At 38.2% G+C, this 13,099-nt stretch overlaps 1 protein-coding gene across 2 annotated transcripts in view; it reads right to left on the bottom strand.

Moving 5' to 3' along the window:
- Positions 1 to 13,099, bottom strand: part of LOC149217466 (uncharacterized) — a 342,847-nt gene that overhangs the window by 305,474 nt on the left and 24,274 nt on the right. For both annotated transcript variants that reach the window (XR_016250681.1, XM_089391373.1), the window contains exon 2: positions 3,999 to 4,090. Coding sequence is in view for 1 of the 2 variants with exons in the window: in XM_089391373.1 (XP_089247499.1) it covers positions 3,999 to 4,090 (92 nt within the window). In the remaining variant the exon portion in view is untranslated. The remainder of the gene's footprint in view (positions 1 to 3,998; positions 4,091 to 13,099) is intronic.

Here is a 13,099-nt window from a genome sequence, read left to right as displayed (position 1 = left end):
AAAGGGTTTCTTTGAACCAAGCTCACAGACACAATCACATGCACAAAGAACTCCTTCAGCATCCTCCCAAGGCAGTGGATATGGAGGCACAGGGTCACCAGGTTTAAGGCGTAGAACCATATCAGATTTCCTTGATGAAGGGTGTAGGAATGATGTGGATTCAAATGTTTACAGGTTTCTCTATGCATGTGGGATACCATTCAATGTCCTTCGCTCACCTTATTGGCACGAAATGGTTTCTACCATAAATGATGCCCCTAAAGGATACAAGAGCCCTGGGTATGACAAGGCAAGAACCATTGGACTTGATCATGAAAAAGCAAAAATATCACATTCTTTGAATAGAATGACAAGTTCTTGGACTGACCATGGGGTGTCCATTGTATCTGATGGATGGACAAATGTAAAAGGCAAGCTATTGATAAGTGTTCTTGCTGTGTCTGTTAGTGGTACCATCTCTCTTTCAGCATATGATTACTCAGACAAGTTCAAGACCGGCATCAACATTGCAGAAGCATTACTTGAAACAATTGACCGTATTGGGCCATACAATGTCATCCAAGTCATCACTGATAATGCTCCTAATTGTAAGGCAACGGGAGCAATTACTGAGGATAAATACCCCAACATATTTTGGTCTGGGTGTTTGGTTCACACATTGAACCTTTTGATGCATGATATTGTTAAAAACAAAAACGAACATTACAAATGGATTGGTGATTTGTACGAGAAAGGCAAACAAATGATAAAATTTATTACAAATCATAGCAATACCCATGGCCTTTTCCACAGTCACTCAAGATTGGAGTTGTTGAAGATTGCGACGACTAGATTTGGTAGCTATTACCTCACCTCAGGCACCTTTTGAAGGTAAGAGAGTCATTGGCTAGCATGGTATCAAGTCCACACTGGTAGTTATTAAAGGAAAGGGCTACAAATGCAGCTGACAGGCAAGGTTTTGAACTGGTGGAGGAGGCCGCTCTTGATGGTATGTTTTGGGCACGTGTGAAGCAAGTATTGGATTTCACCAAGCCCATTTATCACATGATTCGGTTTGCAGATACAAATAAACCAGTGACTGGCGAGGTGTATGAGCAGATGGATACCATGTTGGGGCAAATAAAAGATATTGTTCATAACAATGATCCCAACTTGTACAAACTGATTCACGATTGTGTGTGTGTACGGTGGGATAAACTTAATCTTCCACTACATTGGTTGGCATATATCCTTACACCAAAATACTACTCTACATCTTGGTTGGGCCAACCTGCACCAGGGGGTGGGGTTAGGACCAAACCCCATATAGATGAAGAGGTATCTAAAGGATCTTTGGAAGCATTAGAAAAGTTGGTACCTGACAGGGAGGAATGTGCTAGTGTGCGCCTTGAAATAGGCAGATACTTCAATAACACTGGTTTGTTTGGTACCTTCCATGCAATGGAAGACAGAGACAGATTTGATGCTCTCACATGGTGGGAATCATATGGCGGCCATGGACTTTTGCCAAAATTGGCAAAAAAAGTTCTCTCACAGGTTGTAAATACTTCTTTTGCAGAGAGGTGTTGGAGCACCTACAACTTCATACATAATGTGAAAAGAAACAAACTCAATGGAAACCAGCCAGAAAGCTTGGTTTATGTGCACTACAACTTGAGGTTGTTGAGTCATTACTGTGTTCAGGCTTATGAGGATCCAACATATAAAATTTGGGACAACCACCCAGAGGATGACAATTTGGAGGATGACATTATAAATCTTGAAGAACTGGAAGAGAAACTTATAAGGGAGGAAGATGAAGCAGCAGCCATGCCACCTCCACCATCCAGTAGCAGTGCTCGAGTTCCGAGTCTTGTTCCTTTGCTGTCGCCACCTCCATCTACACCCTCACGTGGAGGGCATGTGCCTTCTAGTTCTGGTCGTCGGTCTGTGCGGGAGACTCCTAGAAGACCACCACGACCTGCTCATACATTAGACTCTCGTGGCAAGGGCCACATGCAGTAGTAGATAATAGATTTACAGTTTACTTGTCTTTTCTAGTTTCTATTAGTTTTCATAACTGTTGAGTCTTGACTCTTGACTCTTTCATATCATAATGATATTTTTTGTAAACAATATATGACTGTGACAATGAAAGTTTGAAGTTTGAAGTTGGCAATTATAACTCATTGGTAATGATTCTGAATTATGAATATGATGCTTCGTGAAAGTTGTTTCATTTCATTTCATAATTCATTTTATAACATTTCATTTCATGTTAACAGTTAGATATTATTTCTTGTAATGGTTAAACTTAGCTTACAAGTACAACTTTGGTGATCAATGATGATAAATGTTATATATTGAATTTTCAATTTTGAAAGCTTGAAGTTGAAACTTTAAGATTGATGAATCATGATTCACAAGACTCAATATGTTGTAATATGTATGTTACTAACTTGTGGACGTGGTTGATGAAGATTATAACTTCTAGATGATTGATGTTATATGGTTCAATGATCAATCTATATTTTTTTATGTTTTTTATATCTAATTCATTATTCTACATGTTTTTGTTGACATATATGGATCAAAATATATATATATATATATATATATATATATATATATATATATATTATATAAAAATCGCTCTGGGATTCGCTCCCAAACCAGGAGCTTTTGAAAATGTTGCTCTCGCTCCCAAGTAACACTGTTATAGACAGAAAGTTATGGAATGCTAGTTTCTAGTGTGCATTTAAGAATGGATAAAATAATTGTTTCTTTTTACACCTGTGTTTAGGCAACGAAATTTAGATTTTATCAGTTCATGTTAAGGACAATGAACTATGCATTTATTGAATATGCTTAATGTGCAAAAATTCACTGAAAATATTGAAAATGAATTCAATTCAACAAATATACTTGCAGATTTTACAATTCTACTTGGTCACATTAAGGTATTTGATGATAGGATTTGCTCAAAGTTCAAACACTTCCATATATGTCATGGTATGGCTAAGTCTGACATGTTCTTTATGGTTTCTGTGTAATCTAGTTGAACACAAATATGAGTTTTGACTCTTGAGAACATGAACCCTGACAGAGGTCATAAGACATGGAGCCCTAGAATTGACTTCTAAAGACTTGAGAAGTGAGAAGGTAAGTGGCAGGGATTCCGGTCCTCATTCTTGTCCATAACATTGTTTGTGCTTGAATTAGGCCATGATAATCCCTTGAGTCACGAGTGCCATTTGGTTTTTAGACATGTCTTATAACAATTTTCGGCTTAGCTTCAACTTTCTTCTGAGGCTTTAGCAATAAAAATCTGCCCCAGTAGAACCAAAAGAAGTCCACTGTAGTGTCATTCATTCACAATTCCGGTTGTGTTTCAAGAAAATTCCAAAGATCATTGCAGTATTTCCCATTGTAGATAAGGCACCCAAGGATCCTTGTATAGCTGAAATCTGTACCAATGGGCATTGCTTGAAAATTTGAATAAGTCTATGGAGTAGAAAATATGGAAGGATTGCAGTCCTGATGCTTGGAAGGTTGAGCTTCTGCTTAAAAAACAATTGTTCTGGGCAATACAGCACACATGACAGTTCTTAATAATCTTTAGTGTCATTCTCAAGTTCAAATTGAAAGATTGGTTGATCGGTTTTTACTGAGAACCATTTAGGTGAGGATAGTGTGAATAGATTTTTAGATGTTGTATCAAAAGTAGAGATCGTTGCATAGTGTATACATGAAAATATGTTTTTTCTTTACCACTTTCAAGTCATCCTTGCAGATCATACGAGATGACATGTCAGCCTTGTGAAGTTGTTGTGCTGTATCAACATTTATCAATGATATTCTCAGTAAGGTTTAAAAGGTATCTTAATTTTTGTAACCTAAAAGATATATTAGTTTGGCTGTCATAATGGGGCAATCCTGGAGTTCACGTGGCATCACACATACCTGCAGAGTGCATAGATTTTGACTCCATTTTAAAGCAATAATCTAATGAACCTCACCTGGAAGCAAGCCCAGTGAAGAGTATCCAACTAGCTACTGACAAGATTCCGCCCAGCTCTGTGTTTCTTCTAATCACGCATTTTTGGTCATCCTGCATTGCATCAAAAACGTCAGGTGTATAATGTACAATAATTGAGACATCAGGATATAGATAAAGATGATAGGAGAAGCATCTTACAAAGTTACAAAAGCACACTCCTGCTTGAAGCATTTAGCAGTTGCTTAGTACAGTGGAAGATGCTTGAGCAGAAGTTTGTCATACACAATCTTCAAATCAGTGAATTACAAATATCTATGTTAATGCTTTGCAGTATATTGCAACCTTACATGAAAGTGGTCTCCTAACTAATCTGTTCACATCCCTTTATTCACTTTTGGAATAGCCACTTTGTGTTAAAATTCTTTAGCACAGGTAACAGTCCTAGTCTGATTTCCAACCTATCTACTTAGGAAAACAGAAATCTGAAATTTCTATCAAAACTGCAATCTAATTTTTACTAGGAGCTGAAACACATCAAACAGAAAAAAATAGCAGGTTAGCAAGTACACAGATCCGAAACTCAAATCACATTACTATTTATTACTCTAGAAAACAGGAAATGCATGGAAAACTTCAAACTCTACTCTTCACTCACTGCTTCCTACTCTAAAAACTGAATTAATCATACATATACACCTACCTTATCATTGATAGACTAGGAGGTACAATGAATCTGGACACATGCACAACAGTGCCTTAATTGAAATAAATGGAAACCCTAGATCTATTTGTGGCCTTGGGATTAGAACCCTTAATGTCCATGAAAGAACTAATCCTTGGAAGGTGCACTCACTAGAGTTGAGTCCAAGTATGCATGCATGCATCTCTCTCTTATAGGGATCTAAACCCCATCTAATCTTGGAAACTTCCACATGCAAAGAACTACTAACTCAAGCAAACTCAGAAATGAAACTGAACTGCTAAATATAAAAAGCATCTAAACTGGAACTAAACTAAGGTGCCCTCTCTCTCTCTCTCCTCCATAAATGTCCCTGTGCCATCATCACTGCTGGAGGGAGTACAGTTGCTGCTGTCACTAAGGCTGTTGTATAGACCGCTATACAAAATCTCTGTTGGACTAAGTCACCTAACACGGGGATTCGGGATTCGTAGTGTCAGATTTGGACACGTTGACCCCCCGGAACAGGACACGTAGGATTCATTATATATTATTTTATTAAAATATATATATATATATATTTAATATATATATATATATATATATATTAAAAATTAGATATTTCTTACACAAATTTTAATTAATGATACAAATTTATTGATTTCAAACATAGATCTTCATCTATAGCATGCATAGTACATACAAAATTCAAATACATGTCAGTGGTCACATAAATCATGATTCATAATTCATAATTGAAAGACAACTTACAACTACAAGATAGTAAGATAAACACACTAACAACTGTAGTTTTCTCATTAAGTCATCAAATCAATATGTGTTACATATGTAGTGCTGGTGCAATGCCAATGGCAAATAGAAATAGAAAATATAAAACAACTACAGGTATACAAGCCTCAAGGCATCAATCCTCATCATCAGCATCAGAATCAGCATCAATGTCCTCATCATCATGGTCCCCACTACTCTCCTCTGCATCCTCCTCCTCCCCTGTATGCATAGTCGCCTCTGCATCTGCTGCTGTGGAGGATGACCCCACTAAGTCATCAAATCTAACAAGCTCTAGCACTGGATCATTGAGATCCATGTTGGCCAATGCCAACTCAACACTGGTGTCCAGACCCATATCATTAGGAAAGACATCCCACATCTTTGTCTTTCCCCTCAACCACTCTTCCCTCTGCCTGTAAATAAGACAAAGGTTGGTGTGCACATACACCATTGTCTTTGCCCTGGACTGCTCAAGCCTACTCTTCTTCACACTATACAAATTCCCATATGTGCTCCAATTCCTCTCGCAACAAGAGGATGAAGTCACCTGAGAGAGGAGCCTCATGGCTAATTGCTGAAGAGGAGGGCTTGTTGCCCCATGATTTGCCCACCAAGAATAGGGCTTCTTAGCCCCCCTGTCTCTAATCACATCATAACCTCCAAATCGACCACTGCCAATGGAAAACTCTGCAAAGGCATCCTCCACCGCAGCAAGCAATGCACTATCCTGAAAAATCCGCCTGAATGCCTCTTTCCTCCCCTATGAGATTTCACCATCCATGTGAGAAGGGAATCTGCGGGAAGGTCCACCATTCAGCCACTCATGGCTGTAGTATTTGGGGTTCAATGAGTGAGCCAAACAATGTAAAGGTGTACAATTCTTGTCCCGTCTGCTGACAAGAATATTCTGTATAGTATCACAGAAGGCCTCTGGTGATGTCTCATACTCGTGGCACTCACTCTATAGAATAATGCTCCTCACATACTCAATCATGAAATCCCATCCCTCATAAATCTCTCCTAGGATGGGTTTGTCTGTATCTGCAAATCGAAGCAAAGAAATGATAGGGTCCATGATCCAAATAATTAGATCTACCCTCTCCCACCAAGCATTATCTAGCACTGTGTCCTTCACTCTTTTAAAGGCTACTTGATCTGTCTTTCTCCAAAAAGACCAAAACTCAGAAATAACCATGGCCCCAAGAGCGGTCTTGACATCCCTCAACCTCTTCAACATCATGAATGAAGAGGCAAACCATGTATCAACAATCTTCAACAATGATAGATTGGTGTACTCCTTGTAGATAGTGAGGGCATTTGTATGATTTTGCACAAAGTTATGGATATGCCTTGCATCCTCAATAATGCTTCCAATCCAAAGCACATCAGAAGCAACGGATTTCAGTGCTAAGTTCAATGAATGGACAATGCAAGGTGTCCAAAACACTTGTGGATATTTAGCTTCCACAATCATGCCAGCAGCCTTGCAAACAGGTGCATTATCTGTAATGATTTGCACACAAAAATCAACACCTACATCTTCAATAACTTTAATAAATAACTCACCAATAAATTGTGCATCCTTGTATTCTCCAAGTGTATCCACTGCTTTCATGAAAACTGGACCACTCAAGGAAGACACCATGAAGTTGATGATTGGGTGTCGTGCTGGATCTGTCCATCCATCAGAAACAATGCTAACCCCAGATGTTGGCCATGATGCTACAATAGGCTCAAGCATTTTTTGCACCTCTTTTTTTTCCTTCGTCAACAATGTGGTTCTCAACCTCTCTGACCCAGGAGGCACATACCCTGCTGGAGCCCCTTGAGTTAGAGCTCAGCACATCTCAATAAATAGAGGTGAGCGTGCAACATTAAATGATATGAAGTTTTGATAGAAGAAGAAGGCAATGGTGAGATCAAGCTCTTCCCGTCTCTCTTTTTGGAAAATCTTGTCCATTGGACCAAGTGCTCTTCTTTTTGCTGCTTGTCCCCCAGTAGAAGTAGAACTCTCAAATGGAAATTTGGTGGTGGCTTTCCTCAAAAATGGAAGGGGGTCTTCATTCTTGGGTTTTCTTGATTTTGAAGCCACATTTTCCATACCAACAGTGGACTCCTTTTCCAATTCTTTTCTCTTTTGTAAAGAAACAACTTTACAAGCTCCAATCCCACAACTCGGTAAAGCCAACAAATGTGCTTTCACACGGTAATATGTGCTTTTGAAAGAAATGTGACAAAAGTTGCATTTCCATTGCACATTGCCTCCTCCCTTTCCCTTGGTGTTTGTCCCATCCTCTCTTGTGACATATTTCCACAATGGATATTTATCATTGTCTTTAGGTCCTCCTCTTCCCTCAACATTACTTGCAGCAGACTCTGATGATATTGGGGGAGGAGGGGCATCTCCACCCATGACATTCTTGCCCTTCCTTTGCCCCCTAACTGTTGCCTTTGATTGAGCCATGAATACTGTAAAAGAAATGAACAAAACATGCACAAATTTGTAAACAAAAAATCATATACAAACTGCTGTAATAGAATAAGAAATGCAAAAAAATGGAGCTGAAATGCACTTACCTGGTGCTTGAATCTCCTTGCCAAACGCTCTACTCCCTTAGCTCCTTGCTCCAAACCCTTCTCCACTTGCAAACAGCTCAAACAATGCTTGCCAAATGATAAACAGCGTGACTGTAATGAGCAAATGCGGCCTTTTCTAACCCACGGGAGTCACTTTTCCGCCAAACGAATCCTAGAAAACAGGACACGCAGTCAAAAATCGGGACACGTTGGAGAATTTCGGGACACGCTTGGGATTCGACGTGTCCTGATAGGATTCGACGAGTCCTGTTTTTTGGACACGTTTTTTGGACGAATCGTGTCCGACACGCCGGATTCGGACATGTGGCCCCTATATAACGAATCTGGTTACTTAGCTGTTGGACTACTTACCACTATAACTTCTCTTCATACACCCATAACTTCTATGGTTGTTGTTAGAATATTAGATCTACTAAACTAGCTATCTATCTAAGAAACCAACAATATATCTACATATAAATAAGAACAGAAAGAGATCAAGGAAAAAGAATATAACAGATATATGCGGTTCACCCAATTGGGCTACGTCCACGGGAAGGTTGTCTTCTATTATCTCCAGAAATCTCCTACAATCTTACAAAGAGAGCAACTACAAATAACCCGATACAAATGGCAATATGCTATGAGCACAAGATAAGATGTGATGGTATCACAAAATGGTATATGTCTTAAGAGGTTCCCTTGATCCTATTATATACCCAGAGATGTGGAGGAATTACTCTCACATATTAAATGTGGGATAATATAATTCTCCAAAATAACACCTCTTTATATAATAAATGGATACGAGAGTATCCTGTGCCATAATAAATATGGGATATACTGTATTACTCTTTTAAATAAGATTGTGGACAACTTCCGACATAATACAAAGACATTATTACCTTCCAAGGAATATAATAAATTCCAACACTCCCCTTTAATAATGGCTGGGAGAAGGGCCTATCCTAACAATAAGGAAGGAAGGAGTCATTACTACTCCCCCTTGATGACAACTTCCCTCATCCCAAGCAAAGAATGAAGATGCACATACTTCGCTTCTGTCAAGGATTTGGTGAAGATATCGGCTGCCTGCTGCTCAGTAGGATAATACTCCAGAGAAAGAATACCATCGGTGACAAGACCTCGAATATAATGAGCATCAAGGTCGAGATGCTTCATCTTGGAGTGATATACCGGATTATAAGCAAGCTGAATTGCACCCTGATTGTCACATTTCAACACAGTGGACGATTTCAGAACCAGACCAAGCTCGGTAAGAACATGCCGTAACCAAACGACTTCTTTAGATGCTTCTTTGGCTGCTCTATACTCTACTTCACATGAAGATAAAGAAAGAGTCTTTATCTTCTTGTTGGACCAAGAGATCGGACTTGAACCAAGTTGAAATATGTAACCAGCAGTTGACCGTCGATCAGAACTGTCACCTGCCCAATCAGAATCTGTATAACCAGAGAGTAAAACTGTAGCACTGCTCGAATAAAATACACCATAATGCAATGTCCCCTGTAAATATCGCAAAATTCTCTTGGTTGCCTGCCAATGACTTTCACGAGGTTGCTGCATGAATCGAGAAACCATACTGACCGCAAAAGAGAGATCTGGTCTATTGTGAGTTAAATATATCAAACTGCCAACGAGCTGACGATAAAGAGTAGCATCAACTAGTGGAGTGGTACACTCAACAGTTAACTTTACACCGGATTGAAATGGCGTAGGAGCAGGTTTACAATCACTCATATGGAAACGAGCCAATAAATCTGTCGCATACTTAGGCTGAGAGAGAAAAATACCATCGACCATATGCCAGATCTGAAGACCCAAGAAATAGTGCAATGTACCAAGATTTGTCATCTCAAACTGCTTCTGAAGAGCAATTTTCATATCTTGAATTAATACAAGCTAGTTGCCAGTGATAATTAGATCATCCACATATAAAACAATAATGAGGACATTATCACCAAAGTTCTTAACATACAAATTTGGATCAGATATACAACGCTTAAAACCATTATTCAAGAAATATGCATCAATTTTATCATACCAAGCCCTAGATGCTTGTTTGAGACCATATAAAGATTTGTGTAATTTGCATACTAAACTTGAGGATTCATCAGAAATAAAACCAGAAAGTTGTTGCATATAAATTTCTTCAGTAAGATCACCATTTAGCCCTAGATGCTTGTTTGAGACCATATAAAGATTTGTGTAATTTGCATACTAAACTTGAGGATTCAGCAGAAATAAAACCAGGAGGCTGTTGCATATAAATTTCTTCAATAAGATCACCATTTAAAAAGGCACTTTTAACATCCATTTGATGAATTTCCCACTTATAAGATGTAGCAAGTGATAAAATGGTTCTTATTGTGTTCATTTTAGCAACAGGAGCAAAAGTTTCATTATAATCAATACCTTCAAGTTGATTAAAACCTTTTGCAACTAATCTAGCTTTATGCTTTTCGATCTGTCCTTCTGCAGTGAACTTAGTTTTATAAACCCATTTACAACCAACTAAATTCTTTCCTAAAGGAAGAGGAACAAGAGACCAAGTCTTGTTTCTCAAAAGAGATTCATATTCAGCAGACATAGCTTGTTCCCAATGAGGCTTACCCTTAGCTTGAGCATAAGTAGTAGGATCATCTGTGGCCAAAACTTTGGTCATAAGAGCAAAGTTAGATCTAGTTCGACGAGTGTCGGAAGGATTTCCAACCTCACTACCTGTAGATTCAAGAGTTTTCCGAGCCCAAACAGGAAGAGTAGAAGGAACAAGAGTCACTTCAGGAGCTTCATGAGTTTCAGGTGGAATACTTGAGGGAGAGGAAGAATCAAGATCAATAAGAGGCACAGAACTGGAAGAAGGAGTAACAAGAATAGGAGTAACAGGTGGTATTGGTAAATTCAAGGTAACATGAGATTCTATAGACTTAGGTGGGGAAGAGACTTCATGAAATTGAACATCCCTTTTGATTATGACACTTTGATTAGAAGGATCAAACAACCTGTAAGCCTTGGAATTCTCATCATAACCAATGAAGATACACTTGTGAGATTTGGGTTCTAACTTTTTCTGTTTTTCATCAGGAATATAAGCTCAACATTCACAACCAAACACCTTAAAATTACTAATATCCGATTTACGTCCATTCCATTTTTCCTCAGGGGTAACATACTTAACAACTTTAATAGGAACTCCATTTAAAATAAAATTAGCACAACATATGGCTTCAGCCCAAAATTTCTTATGCAGTTCTTTAGAATAAAGCATACATCTAGCCATTTCAACTAAAGTTTTGTTTTTCCCTTCAGCAATACTATTTTGTTGAGGTGTGTAAGGAACAGTATTTTGATGTTGAATACCATATTTAGATAAATATGCATCAAATTCTTGCTTAACAAATTCCCCCCCATTATCAGATCGCAAGGTTTAAATACTCTTACCAGATGCATTTTCAACCATGGATTTAAATTCTTGAAATTTTGCAAATGTTTCACTTTTGTTTTTCAAAAAATAAACCCAAGATTTTCTACTAAAGTCATCAATAAAGGTAAGAAAATAAACTGCATGAGATATTGAAGGAACTTCAAGAGGACCACGGATATGAATTAATTGCAAAGGTGCTTTAGCATGCCAGGCTTTACCTTTATCAAACATCTCTATGATGTTTACCAAGAAGACATCCTTCACAAACACCAGTAGTAGAAGAAATATTAGGCAAACCATGAACCATTTTAGTTAGCATTTGCATTTTACCATAGTTCAAGTGACCCAATCTTTCATGCCATAATTGACTTAGTTCATCAGCATGAGCAACATAGGAATAAAAGTGTTGTCTCTTAGTTTCCTCTATCTTGCGTAGAGACCATAATTCACTTTAGTGGGGTAGCTTCCTTCTTTGCATATATGCTTGATGTGAAGTTGCCCCAATCCTCAGGTAGAGCATTGAGTACTACGATTGTCATTTCTCTGTCAGACATGAATTCTCCTAGCTCTTGAAGTTGATCCCTCATCTCAAAGATTTTCATGAAGTATGGAGCTATTCCTTCCTTTGATATCTTCATCTTATACAAATCATTTCGAAGAGATATCACTTCTCCAACTATGGTTACTAGGAATAGCTCTACTAGTTTATCATAGATTTCTTTTGATGTTTCAAGTTTGGAGACATAAGGAATGAGAGAGTCTTTGCTGGATTCTATTAGAATCCTTTGAGCTCTTGTCTCATCCTTATTATACTTTGCTAAGGCTTGGGTTTGTTCCTTAGCAAGGATAGTGATATTCCCTTTGATGTGTTCTAGAAGTTCATTCTCCTTGAGAAGTAAATCAATCCTCTTCTTCCATGCAAGGAAGTTAGTAGTCCCAACCAATTTATTACTTTGCTTGCAAAAAGACATTGATGTATAATCAAAAGGGGACATATACTTACTTGATAGATTTTGAGATGTAGTGGACTTGCTTTCTTCTTGAAGACTTGATGGCTTGCCTTCCTTAGATCATGATGTTCTTCAAGTTGCTTTCTCCAAGTGGACTTGCTTGATGATGAGATTTGCTTGATGGCTTGTAGATGATTCCTTCTTTGATTTGCTCTTCTTGTGGGTGCCTTTATATAAGGCTCTTCTTCTTGCTTTGTAGTCTTCCTTGATGAATGATAGATGGTAGACCTTCTTGTCCTTGAAGTGATTGAGACTTCTTGGCTTGATGCTTCAACTTTTGTAGATGTCCTTTCTTGATGAGTGTTCTTGAGATGCCCTTTCCTTGATGTGTCACCTTAGCTTTGATACCATGTTGAAGAATCAAGGGCAATTAGGTGTAGTGTGATTCTTCTTGACTTGATAACAATTTGTGAAGTCTTTTTACAATTTGTCTTGTTAGCTTAATCTTCTTCTTCTTATTATTAATGCATGTGTGCATACTTCATCAAACTGCTACCAAAAACATAAGAAGAAGAACACAATATGCTAGCTCTCTGCCAGGGCCAAAACCTCTCTTCTCTTGAGGTAAATTTCTCTTATTGAAGCTTCTTATTGATCAATGCCAAACCCTAGACTCT

Source organism: Pinus tabuliformis, chromosome 1_1, assembly GCF_031772625.1.
Source record: "Pinus tabuliformis cultivar Carrire ecotype Pingquan chromosome 1_1, CPIR1, whole genome shotgun sequence".
Classification (NCBI taxonomy): Eukaryota; Viridiplantae; Streptophyta; class Pinopsida; order Pinales; family Pinaceae; genus Pinus; species Pinus tabuliformis.
This window is presented reverse-complemented; position numbering and strand designations above follow the sequence as displayed.